The 19,887-nt window shown below is 36.5% G+C and overlaps 1 protein-coding gene across 2 annotated transcripts in view; it reads right to left on the bottom strand.

The window, feature by feature from the left end:
- Window positions 1-19,887, bottom strand: part of ARHGAP8 (Rho GTPase activating protein 8) — an 81,506-nt gene that overhangs the window by 44,694 nt on the left and 16,925 nt on the right. For both annotated transcript variants that reach the window (XM_086757653.1, XM_086757660.1), the window contains exons 2-4: window positions 15,989-16,100; window positions 12,560-12,697; window positions 2,590-2,677 (exon numbers count right to left, since the gene is read on the bottom strand). In XM_086757653.1, coding sequence (XP_086613779.1) covers window positions 2,590-2,677; window positions 12,560-12,697; window positions 15,989-16,025 — 263 coding nt within the window. In that variant the 5' untranslated portion in view covers window positions 16,026-16,100. The remainder of the gene's footprint in view (window positions 1-2,589; window positions 2,678-12,559; window positions 12,698-15,988; window positions 16,101-19,887) is intronic.

The following is a 19,887-nucleotide window of genomic DNA, read 5'->3' as shown; positions in this document are numbered from 1 at the left end:
GTGTTGCACAGAACTCCACATCACTGCAAAGCCTGACATTTGAAAGAATGTATTTAGTTACAAAAACTACAGTGCTTATGAATCACTAACAGATGAAGACAATATGGGACTGTGCTTTCCAATAAATTTTTAGAAAGATGCCTTTTATCTGACAGTGACTTCTATTTTGCTTTCTTCTGGTTTTTGTAAATTCCTTCCTTTTAGCCAAGCAAACACTGTCATTTTGACTTTTCAAAATAATAACGAATAAATCTTGGGTTTTCCTCTCAATTTAAAACTTTTTAAACGCTTGAAAAATCCATTAGCCCTAATTACTGCCAATTACAACTTCTTACTATAAACTGCTTTCTTGAATATATTTGCCTTTTACTTGTTTGTGTTGTGGGGTCTGCGTTCATAGATCATTTCCCTTAAAACTAATTTAAAGAACTACGCTACTCATCCCATCGTGAAATAATACTGCAAGTTTTATAAGCAGATTTCTGTGTGTTCATTCTTTTATAGTATAGTTTAAGATGCTTTTCTCTTCCTTTTCTCCTACAATTGAGAACACTGTATGCCCTATTACACAGCTCAATGATTCAAATAAAGCAATGATGAAGGAGTACAATCTGGCCTCATTTCTGTGTCAGATTTCAACTTTCTCATGTCATTCTCAATGCTATCTTATTATTCTGCAACAGAGTCCTAGCTATTGCTCTTAACTGTATGCAAGCCATTTTCATTCAATAAAATAGATCGTTCCATGTGCCATTTATTAGGCTGTGGCTATCTGCAAGCATCAAGGCCACTTTGACTATTCACCTTTGTATGGAAAAGCCCGTAACTTCACTCTTACACTGTACTCCCACAGTCGCATTTATCTGCTTATTCCCTCAGCATACTGTAAATCTTAGACTGCGAATAGCCTGGTACAAGGACCAACACTGGAATTAATATAACGCTGTTTTGATCCCTGACTTAAGTATTAACGGGAGAAGCAGTAGTAACAGTCATTCAAGACTTTTTAAAAAAGAGTTTGAAATTAAAAGATATCTAAACAGATATTCTTACACACAGAGTGTCTCATGTTTTATTTTACAGCATGTAAATCCCTTGGCACATTACATACAGGAAAGTCTGTACTTCTAAAAACAATTGAGAGAATTTTGTGGGCATAAAATAACCAGTGTTTTTGTACAAAAAAAAATAATAATTATCTGTCCCAAGCTTGCAACAGAATTGCAGGGACATTACAAAAGCTTTACCAAATCAATTCTTTAAGTGATTTCACCACAAAACAGATACCAATCCAGGCCTACTGTGCAGTTCTTCCTCAAAACTCAACATCTGGGTCTAACTGCCCAACAGCAGATCACTTGATAGTTATATTGCTAGCTTCACATTAAGACACCTGCCTTCAGTTCTCTTTCAGCATAGACTTTCCAAGTGAATTTGATGTGGGATCAGATACAGGAAAATACCTAAGTCTTCAAGTCCAGAAGAGTCTAAGGGCTGGAAATCCTAGTTTCATCAAGGCATCTCCTTGCAGAACCAAGTAAGGGTTCTTAGATCTGGTAGCAACGTGGTTTGTCACACTCCTGTCTTTGCCATTTCCTATTAATCACTGCAGGTAGCTCCTCTAGGTGAGGAACTGACTGGTGTGGCTCTTCCTCCTAGGCGCTATTACTCTCTGTGGGCTTAAGGCTGTGGAAACACCGTAGGTGTGAGAGCATACAAACGAAGCAAAATGGTCTCAAACACATCTCTTAAATAACATGCCTTCTAATCCCTCTCTGTTTCTGAAAAGTTGAGATAACAGCACTTTGGTCCTTTCCAAAGGTGGTGAGTACTGATGGTTGAAAGGTGCTCAAATATTTTGGCAATGGAGGATGTACAAGAACTCCAAATATGTTTAAAATGCTTAATAAGGACAGGACTCTCATGGCAGATGAGATCTCCTTGTAGTGACAAAATACAAGGCAGAGACATGTCCTGGTACCTTGCTGCAGCAAGTTTATAAGGAAGAATGTTGTGATTTTACATATTCACAACTGCTTTTAACACAAAAACCCAAACATTACAAAGTGAGATACATATAAAAAAGTTGAGCATAATATACTGTACATAATAGAGATCTTTTTATACAATAGGAGAACTACTAAGATGTAAATTACTAAACAGCACTCTTGTTAAGTGATTTAGGAGAAAAAGCATTGCAAATTAAGGCAAAAACTGCTATTCATGAGAACATACATATGGAGCACTAAAATACTAGAATTTCTCTTTCACTGGTCCTTATTATAAATTCAATTTTTTTAAATACAACCAGAATTCATTAATAAAATCAAGACAAGCTAAATTCAGTACACAGTGAATTGCTGCTTCTAGTCAAGATTCCAGGTGAAGTAACTGGCAAGTTTCATCTACATCTCATTCACTTAATATTAACACTAGTAGGTCTTACACTCTTTTTTTTTCATTTCATTTCATTTCATTCCTTGTCCCCTGCTTCTGCTCCCTTGAAAGCTCATTCACCTGGAAACAAGCTAATAGAAGCTCACATATAAAATGTAAAGCAGTCCATATAAGAGATTGAGAGAAACTTACTCCAGCAATCTGGTGTGATTGAGCTGATGGGAGGGGGGCATACGGCAGCAACTGAAGGTAATCACCTTCCTTCCAGAATTGTCATCACCTAGTGAACAAAACAGTTAGTAAAGACAACGCTCATTTACTTATACAATGGGACCTTATTGATCTGAAGGAATTACTTGTATCTTCTGATCATTACTCAAGACATACTGCAAAACTTCACTGTCAAATCACATGTGGCCTACGGAAAACAATTCGGCCACCACTGCAGTGAAATGAAGCAGCCGCTGGGCAAATGAGGAAGAAAAGCTGAGAAAGTCGTATTCAAAGGTGGTTGGTGGTGCTCAGCTCCTGACTGGGAACACCAAAGTCCCGCATTCAGTCATGGAAGAAAATAGGTCTGCTTTCCCTAGTAGTCTTGGAAGTGACCTGTTTTCAGATTCTTCATAGTTTATTTCTGGAATTTATCAGCATATCACTCTGCCTACCAGTACTTTGGGCATCTGCTCTATCACACCTCTAAGTTGGATTTTTTTTACCCAATAAACTTTCATAGATACTCTCTTCCAGAAGCATTGCTACATTCAGACCACATTTAAAACACAACAAGCAAGGCATACAAGTATGCTTTTCATAACCTGAAGATCCCTAAGTGTCTATCCCTTAGTTCCTCTGACAAAGCACATACTGCTGCATTCAAGCTAATTTACTCCTTTACCCATGACAGCTACACACACACCACGTGTACAGACAAGGTTGGTGTTCATGCCACGCCCACCCCACACCCAAGTTCCACTATCTGGAAAGCAAAGCACAGAGGTTAAAGTCAGGCTTGGCACTGAAGACTGTGAGGTGTTAGGATTTTAACATATATCGACATGAAAAACACCATTCCTTTTAAAGCAATAGAGAAACATCCCAGAAAATGTTAGATTGAATTCATATTTCAGACATTCTTGGTCTAGTTTCAATCTTCAAAATAAATTATATTTAATACTTGCTTCTATTGCCACTAAAACATCAAAGTTTGGCTTTGGCATCAGTAGGAGTACAATAAAGTTAAGAATTGGGTTTTTTTATATATTCTTTACAATTCTGTTGTTCCTCATCCACTCCTAATTAAACAAGTAATTGTAATGAATAAACAAATAAAAAAGGAAGTAAAATGAGAGAAGTTAAATCTATAACTGAGTCACTTAATGAATAAATAAAGTTATATGAGCATTTCTATGAAAACTGGGTAGAACAGCTTCAGTCCACTTCTTAAGCTGTTCTAATCTGTATTACTGATGTTGGTTCAAATTACTTGATCTGAACAAACAGAACATTTCCCAGATTTGCAAACACACATTTTCCATGAAAACCCACCACTCATAGTAACATACTTTTCTTCATTCAACTCAGGAAGAGGTGGCTGTCCTCACCTGTCAGATTCCACTCGAAGAAAAAAAAAAAAGTCCTATATTTGTACGTAGGTAGTTCAGTTCCTACTTTATTGTGCTCAACAGTAATTACAGAGGTCACAATGGGACAGCATCTTTTTTAACCTCTTCCAGTTTAGGTGCGAAAGGAGAAAAGGGAAGGAAAAAGAGAGAGTAACACTTAATGACTGCTCATGTATGAACATGGACTGGGAGACATCAATTGGCATTACCAATTCCAAGCCTGTGTTATGACCAGGAACTGCACTACATAACCCTTCCACTGATTTGTTGAGCTCTATCTTAAAAAATAGTTAGGTTTTTCTGTTTCTTGCTCCTCCTGCTCACAGTTTTGACAGCTAGCAACTTGCTTTCTCAATCCTAAAAGTTTTAGAAAGTTTGTACCAATTTGTTTGCGTGACAATGACATCACTCAACTGAAGCAAAGCTTCTCCTTCTGTACTGTTTACCATCCCAAAAGACTCTCTAGACAGTAATCATATATCCCCCCTCTCAGCCTGCATTTTACTTACAAACAAGTTAGATCTTCTGTCTCTTTTCAGGCTCTCCCTTTCCTAGTCATTTTCTATGCTGCTCCAATCAGAATGCATCTTTCCTAAACATGAGTAACATCACATACAGGACTCAAAAGATTTCTAAATAGTATCAACACCATCATCTTTACTGAAAAACAAGATGAAGTATTAATTTAGTTTGACAGCTATATGGATTATCTCTGATGTCCACCCCACTCTTATTTCACAGAAGATCACTTCTTTTTAGAAAGACCCTTTCACTATTTGCTTTAACCTCCTTTAAAGATCTAACTCAACTTGATTTTTGGCAATTATCACTTTAGTCCTGTAGTTTTGACTTCCAAAACATTGCTTTCTCTGTTGGCTGGTTCTTTCTTCCTGTTCCTTTTTGGCTGACTGCTTATTTTCATTTCTTATTTCTCAAAGGTGTTTTTTCATTCCACAAGGCCCCCTCCCACATTAAAAATAAATTCTCACTCCTGTGTTAAATAGGTTATTTGAGCAACACTAAAGGAAGAATATGCACAACATCGCTGTTTTATGTACTCGGGTATGTCTGCATATTGTTCTTAAACAGACCATAATTTTATTTCCTAAAGTTATTTTTAAGTGCCTTATTTTATATTCTCAAAGCACTTATAAAGGCATTATAATGTGACATGCATTAATATGAATGACATACTAAAATTAAATTAAAACATTAATAAAAGATTGTTCTCTAAATCATGACTTGTTTGTGAAAAAATTGCTGTGTTGCAATGCACTGTAGAATACTTTATTTGTTAGAGACAATCATTTTTATGAGCAAAATAAATCTAAGAGAGGTTTCCAGTTAAATTACTAAATGAGTCACTAATTGTTACTGTTGGTCACATTCGACTGCTTGAATCAAAAGGCAGAAAAAAATAACCAGCTTTATAAAAGACTGCAGATACATTTCTAACATAAACAAACATAACTGCCTGGTTTCCATAACAGGAAAACTGAGGCAGAAAAGCTTTCTCAAAATTACCAGCAGAGCAGAGCACCTCATCCTCCCACCCCGCAATGCCACACAGGCAACAACAGCAAACCAGAAAAGGTGACCGAGAACCTCAACTCTATTAAAAACTAAATGAAGCAGTGCCAGCTTCCCCTCAGTGATGAGAGTTAATGAAAGGAAAGAGACTGTTCTTTCTTCATAGGCTTAAATAATGTTTTGGGACAACATCAAATTTTAACATCACACACAACGTGCTGATTAAAACAGAAGCAGGCTTCCCTTGCCCTCCACCAGAAGGGCTGTGACCGAGCACCCTGGGAAACTCCCATCGCATTTGCTAGAGCATTTGCTTCCCAGTCTGATATAGTTTGAATCCCACGACACTTAGTATAGAATTTTTACCCAAAGGAGTGAAAGTGCAGTTTGAAGGGTAAAGTGGGGAATGGCAGTCATCTGCAAAGACTGTAATTTCCAGTATGCAGATTTTAAATCAGAACAGAGTATATTTTTTTCTCCCATAAAGCCTGTGTTTCCCTGTAGTCCCAAGTAGTACTTGGACTTAAACAAGTTAGAACTGAAAGATGCCTCATTCTCTGTAGGGGACAAAGCAAAAAAGTGCTGCAGTATCAGCTTTGCTTCTTGATGTTTCCCTTTCAGGTCAAAAATATAGCATCGTATTAATTTACTTTACTTCAGAGGCTAATGTCACCAAACACTTTCAGATGAAACCTGATAACCTATTCTACCCTCCCTGGAAAATGTGCTCCTCCTCTTATCTTGCCTTAACTGCTTGGGCACTCACACTCCTCTAGCTGCCTACCTATGCCTTTTAAAAAGTCCCTGGCTCAGCTTCTGCCCTCACGCACAGAAAAGGTCTGATAGAGTTCTCTCACCCACGGGTTGGAGGTTCCTGCCTTTGGATCAGGCACTTGCTATCTGCACACATTCCCAGGCACCCTCAGGATTATCAGCTGTGCTGGCTGCGGAGCCACTCCTGGGAGGACCGCACAGCGACCGATGCCAGCCTCCTCCTCTGCGCTCGGTGAGTAAAGAGAGGTGTGTAGAGCACACTGTCCAGAATGAGATTTATGCACATTAAAATACAAGCTATCTGCTGGGGTTTTATTTGTCTGGATTTCACTGAAACAGACATGAATCATACATCACTTTTGATATCAAACTTCGCAGTAGAAAAAAACCCTACAGTATGACACAGGGTAGGGCAATTGGGAAAGAGGATTGTTCCACTTTTTAATTAAAGAATTTGGATGGACTGCACTTTCTAAATGCTTCTTGCAAATGAGAAGTATTTTTTAATGATACAGCTCATTCCAATTTGCAAATGAGATCTTCTGAATGTTGTAATTGTAGCATGACTTTTTAAGAGCTTTTGTTTTGATGATACTAAACATTACTATTTTATAAGTGAAGAGCGAAAGATTATATTACTTCACTGAAGCTTGTCATTATCACATTACAGCAAAGCAAGATCCTAATGCAAGTCAACAAACGTTTTGCCATTGGTTTCAATGGGATTATAAGCAGGGTCAAATCCAGGGGACTTGCCACAACAGGGAAAACACTTGCTCACAAGTTTGTTTCTTTAATAGACTTTAAGCTAGAGAAAATGAGCTTAAACCTCAATTACACTATGTTAAATGGTGAGACAAACTGTGTTTCCAACCCTCCTCCTACTCTCTACGATTCAGGGAAATACAGGGTTGCAAAAAAAGCCATCATGAAACTTCTGTGTTTTGCCTAGGCTGAGTAATGGACAGTAAATATACCCACAACTAAGCCACTATGGGCCTCTGCCCATCCATAATGGCAAACTTCATACTCATTTAAGAACTACACAGCAAAGATAACACAGCTGAGTCGCAGCATTAGCAGGAGAAGCTTATACCTTTAGCTGCAGCTATTTGAGTCCTCTTTCTCCTAGCACTGATCACTTGGGCTGATCATATGAAAATACATTACAATGGATATTAGACAGCTTAAAGATGAAGTATTAAAATATCCATTGTAAAGTTTACACTTTGGAATACAGACCAGATCCACCAAGGAAATATGGAGAATGACACCAACCCTAAATTCCAAGAGTCAACTTGCTTTGATTTCACAAATTTCTGATTTTGTGTTTATGCCTCTGGATTCCACTCATGTCCACATGTTTACTTAGAAACCAACTTTCTGTGAGAGGATTGCACCTCTACTGGACCCGGTTAATTCTGGAAAGGGTTAAAATTGCAACTGAAATCAAGTACATGCTCAGGTGTCCTTCTAAATAGGAATGACTACAACTGAATGTTCAGGAGATTTCCTACATCAGGAACCTTGTTTCCACTCAGAACACAAAGATTCCCCATCAAAGATTCCTCCATGAGCAATTTTTCTTTTGTCTAAGAAAAATACTGTGGCGTAGCACTTTTTTTTTTTCTTCAGATAAGCTGAAAGCAAAGGGACAGCTTGCTCTTTGATGCAATTAATTATTTAAATTTCATTTGTACTCCTCTTAAAGCATGTCAAATAAGTTGAAATAAGGGTGAGTTAAAGCCATTCCTGAAGCTAACCTCTCTAATGCCAGTACCATTTTATCTTGCGGATTCTCTGGACTAGAACAATGGTCTAGTCTTAAAAGTGTCACTGAAAATTAAAACTGCTCTCAGTGATGCAAAACAAAGTATTTTGATAATTCATACAAGGCATAAAAGAAAATTTAAGAAAAGCAAAGAAATAGTAGCATAGTCAAACAGAAAGGGAACATAATTTACATTTACTTGTTAAAGGGGAAATAGTGCTAGGCTTTTCTTTTTAATAAGGTATAGTAAGGTGTAGAATGACTTACGGTATATATTGTCAGGATACCTAAAATTGAGATCACATTCACATTTGAATTTGGCACTTCGAGCCATCGTTTATTTTAGCAAGCCTATTGTTCTACTAAATTATGTTTAAAGCAGATCTGCTATATTTTCTCAGATTCAACAAGAAAACACGTTCATATATTTTGATAAAATTAACTCAGTTTTGTCTTTAAAAAAAGACACTATAACTTACAGTCTGATGTTCAAAGTGAGGAATGTGGTAATTAAGGATTTATTTCCTTTCACATTCTGAGAAGAAAATAGTTGGAGAAAGAAGCAAGAGGAAAACTGGTGCAGAGTTTGGAAAATTCGAGTTCAATTCCTGCCTAAAGGATCTGAATCCATGTTCCTATCACTCAGGCAAGGTCCCTCTCCACTAGAGCAGAAAATACTTCTAATGAATATCAACCTTTATTTTGGAGCTCCTCTCACAGCAAACGAGAGAAAAACACAACATCCAAACGGTTAGGACATGCTTTGTGAAGTGCAAAGCCCATATTAAAATCTGCTCTTGTGTTGCAAACTGATCACAAACCAGGGCCTTCAGCTTCCTTCTTGAAAACTGACCAAGTCTTAGGTCTCTCCAGTTGTTTTATTGTTTTCCCCAAAAGGGTATTTATGAAATAATGTCAGAGAGATATTGATTTCAGGAATATCCTTTGGAAATAAAAAAAATAAATGCTTTAAAAAAAAAAAATAAACAAAACAACTTCAAACTCAATTCTTTCCTGTGGCACTACAATTTACAGACCACAGATCTGCTCCTGAAGGTAATGCAAGAAGTAACAAAGCTGTCACTGAGATGGACTGAAAATTAGTAAGACTTGTGACTTAGGCTTATTAGGTAATTCACTACAGTTTCTCTTTACATGTTACAAAAACTAAATCACAACTTTACCTTTCACAATCTGATCTACATAATACTATTCTAACCAGTTTCTAATGCACTGGTTCAATTTCTAATGCACTAGTTCAAAATCAGAAAGGGCCATGAAATCAACTGGATCTTGAAGAAAAATAGGGAGAGTCTGCAAAGACCCATGCTGGATATCTGAAATTTTTAAATATAACCAGAAAAGTAATAAAAGGCTAAGAAGGGAAATACAGATTTAAAACAATCATGGACTTTGATTCCATTAATGCCACTGGCAGTTAATGAAAAAAAGCATGAGAGAGTCCTACTAAATCAGCACATAGTCAAAAAAAGGTACCACAAAAAGTTGCCAGCAATCATATTACAGAAGCAAACTACAGAAAATAAGGAAGCTTGATGCATCACATATGCTTATATGTCCCTTCCTTATTGTAAAAAAAAAAAAAAAAAAAAAAAAAAAATTAAAAAAAAAATTGAGGTTCTTTAGACAACAGATTGAAATTTCTCCTTCAAAAGAGAAGAAAAGTAGCAGCACTGTTCCATTTATATATGCTTAGAGTAGTCTGCTGCACATTGGTGTTTGTGACATAAATCAGTCTGTAATTAATAAACAATTATTAAAGCTTATATCTTCTAAAAATGTCTTCTATTCTTATTTAATTCATTGTGTTTTCACACTGTATGAATACAATTCAAAAAATCCCCGTTGCATATAGTCAAAGTAATTGTTATGAAAAGCAGGTATAACTTATTTCAATTTGTGAGAAGCCACAAGGAATTTTAGATTATTATTTTTTTTTAAATTAACTATTGGAAACTAGATCACTGTAAGAGATGGATAAATTACTGCAAATATTTTCACCTAAATTCTTTCTTTCTCTTCAATCATTTCAAACAATACAGCTCATTGTCTTTCAGTCACAGAATTAAAACTGAAGGAATAGCTTTAAGAATTGCTTTAAAACAGCCATTCCAAATACTGAAATTATACTTTGTCTTATTCAAAGAGATTAAAACCATTACAAACTAGGTATAAATAATTCAAAAATAATTTGTTTCACAAGGGACTGGTCTTTTTGAAGATGGGAAGGAGATCCGAAGAGCTCCTCCTTTCCTCACTTTAAATCCAGAAAACATTAAATTCCGACTTCACGCCTGTTAACACTGGGGATGGGGAAGTCTTGTTTTGTGGAGGTGAAGCATGTCTTTGGATCATATTCCACCTTCCCTGTGCTCTGCATTCATATGCAGACCTCTGCGTCCTCCTCTTACATCCCACCATCAGAACTGCTTTGGAGGGTGCAGATTGCCATCCGATGCACAGCTTGTGCTTCACGTAGAAATTGTCCAGTAGACTTACAAAACCCCATTATGTATTTCTGACTGAAATTGCAGCTAAAGTCACTCTTTTCTGAGCTTAAACAATGTCTAGGGGACTTTTTTTCCCCGACAAAAGACTGTAGTACTAAGAACAAAACCATCAGAGATAATCCAACATTTCAGCCAAGATTCATCTTGCGAATACCTCCATTTGCTCTGGTGAATTTAAACCAGGAGTGTATCTAATGCTTGGACTTTATTCCAAGCAAACACTGATACGGAGCAAGTTCCAAGGTGAAACTGGAGAAGCTACAGGCAGGTCTCTAAAAAACACGGTGGCTTTCACCCCACTACACCAAAGCACATTCCCATTCTCTAACACAGGAATAAGGTACCTGCATAAGATGAAGGCAGGCAGACTTTGGGGTTTCAGCTCATCACCCAGCAGCTCTGCCTATAGCTGCAAAAAATTATTTCTCCAAGGAAAATAAACACACAAGGACCCTTTAGAATTAACACCCGCTAAAATAGACAAATATGAAGTGCTTATGGTTTCCAGGACAGCTTTGAGTGAATGAAGAATGAGGAGCACCAACAAACATTTACTAAAGAGTTGCACATGACTAAAGTGGAAGCAGTAAATACGGGGCCCACCACAATTTGATGTTGAGTATACCAGCAGAAGAAAAAAAAGTCTTGAAGATCTCTTTTAAAGCATTATTATGCAGCACTGCCTACTACAGCAGATGGGAGAGGTTCTTAGGTGGACAGTTACAGTGACTCTGGTGTATTCAGTGTGTCTGTTAACACGTCTATTTCACACTTTGTCAGTTTGACTTCAATGGTTTCATTAATAACTTTTCTATCTTGGTATTTCCCCCATCCCAAAATTGGTGCTTGAGTGAGAAACATCCTAGTGGGTTAGCAGGTAGTAGCTTTTGAATTGCAAGAATGTGCATCTGTTATTCCTTTGTATATGTATTTGAGTCTTACGTTGGGGCGTTAGTTTTGAAGAAGGTAAAAGGTAATTATTATTCTGTGTATAAGCTTCAAGAAGAGAAGTTACTATGGGTACATTTCTCCTCCCACTGTAGTCAGAAGGCAAATCACCATGGATTTCACTGCCCTAGTCAATCATACCTCACTAGAGGACTGGTTTGGCTAAAGTTCATATTCACCTGGATGACATCCTGTTTATGGCTCCAATTCTGGAAGGTACACAAAGCGTGCACAATACAACACATCTTAGACTTTATTAGGATGAGCAGTGTTCAATATCGCTATTTGTTTCTTATTGTACACATTTCTTTAGTTCAGGATTGTGATTATTAATGCTATTTTAACAAGCAGATTGATGCCAAAAATAAGCCAAAAAGAAAAAAAAATATGCAATGCATAAAGAGGTGCTTTTATATCATAAATATGCCTGTCTTATATGTTGCCAGAATGCTTTAAAAATAAATAACTGTAAACATTAAACAATCCAATATTCAGATATGCTATGTACCCATAGCTTTTCTCCATGTCACAACTGAAAGTCAGGTGATAAATGCAGTTAACACATCAACAGTTTCCTTTCTGCCTTTTATTAGTTTTTATACAGTAATCCATATCTCTTCACAGTTGCACACCGTTTCCAGGGCAGACTAGAAAAATGATTACATGTGGGCTACACAACACTTCAGGTTATTCAGAAAACAAAACAGCTTATCACAAATAAAGTACAGATCTGTTACAGCCACAGTTAGGTCTCAGATTATAATATATCGCTATAGTGATATTTTAAAACAAGATTAAGCTCAAATATTTGGCTCATAATTTATCTGTAGAAAAGCACTGCATTCACATATTCCTATTCAACTGCTTTAGAGGACGAAGGCTGAAAGCATCAACATGATTCCTGTGTATCACCTTGAGGAGTACAGTAAGAAAAATGTGGTAAGGGGTCTAGTAAGCATGAAGCTGTACTATTTTTCCAAACATACCTGCCAACTGGATAATGCCATGTCTTGCAACATCATAGTAAGGGTGATTGATGTTTAACTCAGGATCCTCAACTGGTGGAGACATAAATGTTTCTTCCTGTTCTGACTGCGTATCTTCCGCTTCATCTTTCTGCAGTTCTAAAGGAGTAAGCAAGAATGCTTAAGTGCTAATGAACAAAGAGAAACTTTTGCATCTGATACATTATTGAAAGGTTGAATTTTAGCTCAGTTGACAAAAACACAGGCTTTTATCATCACCACAGGTTAGATCAGTTTCTTGTTCTTTATCCTTTGTCATGTGTGTGAAAAGCAACCCTTTAATACCTCAAAGCTACCTTCTCATCCTCCTTAAGATTATCATCTGCTGTGATGCTCACAAAAATCTCAGCAATGACTGGACAGCTGGCAAGCTGTGACCTTGCTACTCACAACTGCTCATGTTGTCTCAATTTCCTACACTCCCACAATCTGCTTGTTGTATCCATCTACAGCTTCTTGTCTTTTACTTCAAGGTTGTGCAAATGGGGAAGTCAAAGTTTCAGTATGCTAACGTGCACTGACAGCTACTCTACGTTAACACCCCATGTGATTGTAGAGACCAGATTCATTACTTTGCATAAAGGTAGCAAAGTGCAAACAGATCCCCATCTCACCTCCCTCAAAATCCACTGTTTCCTTGAAATCCTTTAACCTTCTGAACTTGCAACAGGCAAGGCAGCCAAACATCCACCCAACTTATACTCCAGCTAGAGGCCAAGCAAAGATGTAAAAGTCTGCTCAAAAGTCCAGTAAAATCAATGGGCGTCCTTCCCCCAGTCTCAGTAGATTCTGGGCTAGAAATGGGCAACACAAGGTCAATCGATCTTCTTCCAAGGTGTTTTGGTTTTGGGTTTGTTTTTAACGAGTTTTTTTCCAAACCGTTGTAAGGTTCAAAAAGAGCTGATCCTAAGTACATATCCAAATGAACACAGATTCAGGTATTCAAACATTCATTTGAATAGTGTAGAAAGATCAGTGACAATAATTATTTACTGTCACTAATGTTTCTACACTATTCAAATGAATGTTTTATAGAAACTGACAGATAATATTGAATTGACACACTACACACAAGTGTCTTGGTGGCTTAAGAGAAAAGGGACATCTAAAGAGAAAAACTAATGTTCTGATAAGGTGCACCACGCCCTGTACATCATCTATCTCTCTTTATCATGCAAGCTTTCACAAGGTAGAATTAACAGTTTTATCTATAACATTATTAGTGCCACTTTAAAACGTACTTCAAGAATATTTTGCCTTCTAATTATCTATATATTTCATATGCCTTGACCACCATGCAAGGCACACTAGGGCAGAGAGAATATATTAAGTATTGATTTCAGCCAGATTTATGTGCCAGTAGATAATAAGTGTTAGACAAAAAACTCTTACTAAATATTTTGGAATGCTTTCCACTCACATTTTCTCAGTATCTTTCTATCCTATAAACAGCCACACGAAAGCTTTATTGTCTCATTTTTATTTTTGATGTGATTAGTACCAAAAATGCATTTTACAAGGATGAAAAATGCCACTATTGGCTGTGCTTCTCAAAGACAAAGAGGAGTCAGGAATAGGTGTACTACTTTTACATTTCTTTATGTCTGAATTCACATTAAATTCTCCTGAGAAAATAAATCAGGAGTCCTATAAGAAAAATTTTTTAAAACTGCCTTTAGAAATACAGCATTAAAGTCCTCTTCATACACACAAAAAAAAAGTTAATAATAACTGTTATTATCTCCAAAATGTGTATTTTTTTACCTTTTAAAAGCGTATCATATATAAAAGGCCACACTAAGCTTAACTAGAAAAGTATTCTTTCACTTTAAAGAATGCTTTTGTTCCAAACACTGCGAAGAATAATACAAACATAACACAGTATATGAAGTTCACATTTTTTTTCCTTTTTAAAAAATATTTAAGTCATATTAAAACTCAGAATAAGGAAAACACCATTTTGTTCATTAGGTTGCTTTTTTTTTTTTTTTTTTTTTTTAAGTCTGAGCACTGCAACCATCTAAAGTAACAAAAAGTTGCAAAGGCGAGAGAGAAAGAAATAGAAAATGCTACTTTGTGAGGATGTGAAGCAGCAGCTCTGAACCATAATCCACTGAAACTTAACAGGCTTTATTAAAAGTGAAATGTATATTCAAGTTCAATGCCACACAACTAACCAATATGTTAAGTACAGCTTTTGGTACAGAGAAGCAGAGTCTAACTCCTTCCGTAAAAAAATTATTTTGTGCTATGCATAAAAATAGACAGGTTTCCAAAAAGCAGGGGTAAGGATTTGTAACGAAGTGTAGATATCAAGCTATCTGGCTTTGAGATGTGCCAAAGAACTAGTGTACCAAAGCAAATACGCACACCCATATGTACCGTACTTATTCACGGGGACTAAAGAAGTCCCAACAGTAGTCATATCTACTGAAAAGCTAGTTAGCCCTAGTGTAGTAAGGTAATTCTTCATACGTGCTTCCCTCCCCCTTTTTTTTTCTTTAAGGTGTGAACAAGAGGACTGGAGCTCAAGAGATGTTTTGTAATAAACACAAATAAGAATGAAGATTCACTGTTTCACACTGAGGTAGACTTCAGCTCTATTTTTTTACTGCAAATGATAGAGGAGTTTATTGCTCTGCTCCATGAGCTATAGCAGAGGACCATCTGTTACTACTCACACGGTCACTGCTGTTTAACCCAGGCTGGGAGACAACACGAGGGACCTGATCCAGAGCTCACCAAGGCTGAGGGGAAAATTGCTTTCAACGGATTTTGAATCAGGCCCTAGGAGTAAAAAGGCCAGCCAGTTGCTCCTGAAAGTCATCATGTGGGGAAATCAGAGCTAAAGTGAGGGACGGGGAAAGAGGCTGAGGCGGGGTTGGGGGGATGGAGGGGTGGAAATACCTGGAAGACTCTTGCTCTTGGGTTCAGTTTGGCATCTTTAAAAACTCAAAAGAAAAAAAAAAAACATAATGCTGATCTTTCAAAATTATGAAGCCCCTAATGCCATGGTCATATTCCTCAGCTCGACTAACATCTTTGGAGATAACAGGCAATACAGCAATCTCTTCTGCTCATTCAATACCTGTCTGTTTGGAGTAATGACTCCCATTTGTGCCACAATATGTGATGATGGTGATATTCCAATAGCCTAGAATTGCACTAGGAACATCTACCAATAACTCATAAAAGCTGCATGTATTAAACTAACCTTCAACCCTAATGGCTTTAATAAGGTACGTATCAGTACAGTGGCTCTAACTCATATTGGATTGCTCCAAGAAGTATTACAGAATGTTGGTGAAGACTCTCACTTACCAAAGATGCTCTGTTAAATCACCTCTAACTCTACACAGATTCCATTTGAAGTATAATAAAAATATTTACCTATTTCAGCTAACTTCTCATAATCAATCTCAGACATGTTGCTCCTTAGGAACAAGTCTATGCAGATCTTGCTAACCGATTCTTGCAGGATGAAATGGTCCTTGAGTCAACCCTACAAAATTAAACAAAAAGTAGCTGTCATCGCAATATGGCATATTTTACCCACTATACAGATACAAAAGGAAAAAAAAACAAAACAAAACAAAAACCCACCCCAGAAATCCTACTGCCCAATTATTGTTGAGGAACAAGTTCATTGGCATTTGGGCACCATTTTCTTACAATATCAAATATTATAAAAGTATTTTAAAACCACGGTCCAAAAAAAGAAAAGCTACGTGTAATAACAAGACTTTCAACAAATTGAACTGTTTTTATTTCAGGGGGCTTGTTCTTCAAAATACTTTCATATTACACATTTTTAATGACAAATATCAGAATTGCAGATTAATTCACTTCCAGAAGCAACTTAAATCTTAGTTTTATTTCTCTGATTAAGAAGATGTATATACTCCATACCCTCACACCAAACTCACTTATTCTATAACAGTTTTAAGTTTTATTACAGGAAATGTCCTATACCTCACATTTCACCGCGAAAGACCTTCATGAAAATCTCAAGTGAGCATTAACATACTAAAAAACTGAAAAAACAGCAGTTTCTGTGTGTAATCACTGCTTTTTGTCAAACGCTCTGCAGAGTGTTTCGTAAACAGAATACTAAGTAACACGCCCAAAGCGAGCATCAGGAGCGAAGAATACAATTTAGAAGATCTGTTTCCCCAAGCAGCTGCTCCAAAAAGCAAAATGAGTACTTCTCGTAAATTAAAAATCCAGACTCGGGTGTGGAGGTGAGAAAGAAATCGAGCTTTTACAACTCTCCTTTTAATTTAATTTGAAATCACTGTTTTATATCAGTTTGGTTTAATCTAAACACGTTAAAAAGAATATGGGCAAATTCATGGCTTGGTCTTTGAAAAAAAGGCATACACAAGCATGTTCTTCTCCTCTGCCAAGAGGTTAGATTTTCTATTGCTCCTTCAAAGCACTGAAACTGGGAGATTATTTTGGACCGAAAAAAGACGAGATAATTTGGCTGCTTACTGCTGCACATCCCAAAGCGTAAGTAGGTTTATTCCAGACCCACAAGCCTGAAAGCTAGATACCATCCTTTCTTTTTTTATTTACTCAGAGAAGGGCTATATAGGTAGTTTTCTAGGAAAAAAAAAAAAAAAAAAAGCACATCAAAAAAGCAAGTAAATGTCTGTTTAATTATAAACATACGCTTACCTACCTTCCTGAGGAGGGACTAGCCATTAGAGCAACCACAGGTACTACGTGTGCGAACCAGAGCCAGGCTCTAACCGGCTACTGCAAAGTCTGTTCTTTGGGTTTCGGTTTACGCAGGCAAAACAAATTTGCATCTTACATATGACAAATCCCAAGTACTATAGTAAAACAAGTACTTGCTAGCCATCATAATATTTAAAAGAGCTTCTGATGGCTAACAAAGATTTTCCATAAATCTTTTAAACATCACAGATATGACACTAATATAATAGTAATTATCACCAAAGGCAACCATGCATTTCCAGAACTTGCTGCACTGCAGATAAAACATGAACATGGTTCTACCACTTTGAAGATTTTAAAACCCTTACCAACTATTTTATAACAATCTCTTTTGTTTCTTGTAGAAAATAATTATCTCAATTTACAGGAAACTCTCAATTTAAAAGCACATACACAGGGAAAAGTCCCATGAAGTTCAAAAGAGAAAATTATGCAGTTTCTCACTGAGCAACAATTTTCTTATAAAAATGAAAGCAATTCTGGGCTAGATAAATTTCAGTTCATGTTACTTTTACCACATAGTATTCAAAATTATAATTCCATTGTTGTTTTTAAATTATGATGCAAAAAAAAAAAAACCTTAGTGATTGATATTCCAACCAGTGATTAATTTGTTTATTATTATTCTGAGTGTTATTTAGATATTTCTAAAATTAACAATTAGCAACTAGTGTGACAATATCTTTTTTTTTAGCAACTAATTTGTGGCAGGTACTATAGATGATTTAGTAATTGACATAGTTTGCTCATAAGTACTTGGTGTATTGTCTGATCATGTGTACCTGCGACAGTCAAGAGTGAATGGTACATAAGTATCTACTTCAAATAAACAAAATTTCAAAAAAGAAAGCTGACTTATTCTATCTTATCTGAAAAATTTCCTCCCAAATTTCTTTTCTAAACAAAATGTTCACATTTTGTAGAAATGTAATGATACTGAGAAGTTTCCAAGGGGCTCAACATACAGGTCACACTTGTATTCACACCTCAGCCTCCAACTCAGAGTATTTCAAGCAGGCCTTTCTGCTCTTTGCTGAAGCTTGAACAACCACAAAAAGCTCTTTGTAAAATATTCTTTTGTTATGTTTTTCAATTTAGATTCCACAGACTACCACCTGCATTCAGCCAAACTTTCAGAACAGAGAAAGCCCATGTTCAATATATCTGATCTTCACAGACTTCATCCCAACCAAATATTTCCCAAAGCTCTTCTAAGGAAATAGGGCTCTACCTTCCTTCTAAAGTACCTATTTACACCAGGCCTTTCCATCCTATTGAATTTTAACCACAAATCATAAATAAAATCATAAGTAACAAAAACTAGGCTATATCTTTGACACTAGAATGGTTTTCAGATCATGTGAGTAATTAAAGTCTCAATGAATTGATGGAACAGAGAAAAAAAAGCCATCTCCTTGAGTCCCTGCTTGAAGGAAAAAAAAAAAGATACAATCCTTCTGATGCATAGCATGGAATAAAAAACAATTTATCCTTCATACTAATTGCTAATGCTGTCATTAGAAGTAGTGGCTCAATCTAAAGAGGACAAATTTAAATCTCTCCCAAAACCTGCCAAAAAACATCTGGCTTTTGAACAGCAAAGTTACTGTAGAAGTAAGAGTAACTAGGATAGCGTTAAAACATTTGCAAACGTTTAATACACAAAGTTACTAGGAAGCTAGAAATAATCTATATGGAATCAAAGAATATGGGAAATTAAGAAGAAACCATCTGCCTGGTTTTCAGCTTACTGTTCCCTTGGGGTAGCAATTAGAAAGTTTCCAGTTACAAGACAAATTTACTGTAGCACCCTTGGAAATTGATTTCCCGTTGACCGCAGCATTCTCTGTTCCTAGGAGATAACATAATCTCCTTAATAGCATTCCACACCACGTATCGCCGTTTCTAGTAAACTGTCAGATTTAGTGCTTTCCCCCACCTCACCCCACCAAAAAGGCAGTCAGAAAAGCCCCGAAAAGAGTCAAACTACAAGGCTGTTATTAAAAATAGAAATTTGGAAGTGTTTTACAAAATACCACATCCTATACCCCTCTACAGGCAAGGTTATTACTTACTGATATCCCTAAAAGAGCATAACTTAATCGAAAATGAAGGCAATCACACACGCAGAACTGCTTGATAATGAACTTGCATCTACGGATAGTCCAAACAAAGGCGAGGGGTTCCTCCCAACATTTGTCAAGGCGCAGACGTCTTTGATGCCTATTTTTTTTGTTCAATCAGCTGTCAGATATGCTCTTCTTCAAATTGAAATAGTGTGGTTTCTCTTCAGTTTTTTTTTTCCCCTGATGTTCTTGCCTTCCACTGATACTCTTTGTTACTTTTAAAAGGTGTGACACAGCTCACTGTGTAACATCAGTCTGCAATTTACATTTTGATAGGATGAGAAGTTTGCATAAACCCAGCATTTGCTAAGGATTATCATCTACAAAACCAAGTAAAGTGGTTTCAGAAGCTTATTTTATTATTTATAATACTTCAGGAACTTTGCTATGGAATCTATAAACACAGCAACGCATGAGCTG

Source organism: Chlamydotis macqueenii, chromosome 1 (genome assembly GCF_036417535.1).
Source record: "Chlamydotis macqueenii isolate bChlMac1 chromosome 1, bChlMac1.mat, whole genome shotgun sequence".
NCBI lineage: Eukaryota > Metazoa > Chordata > Aves > Otidiformes > Otididae > Chlamydotis > Chlamydotis macqueenii.
The sequence above is the reverse complement of the archived record's forward strand: the minus strand, read 5'-3'. Positions and strand labels throughout refer to the sequence as shown.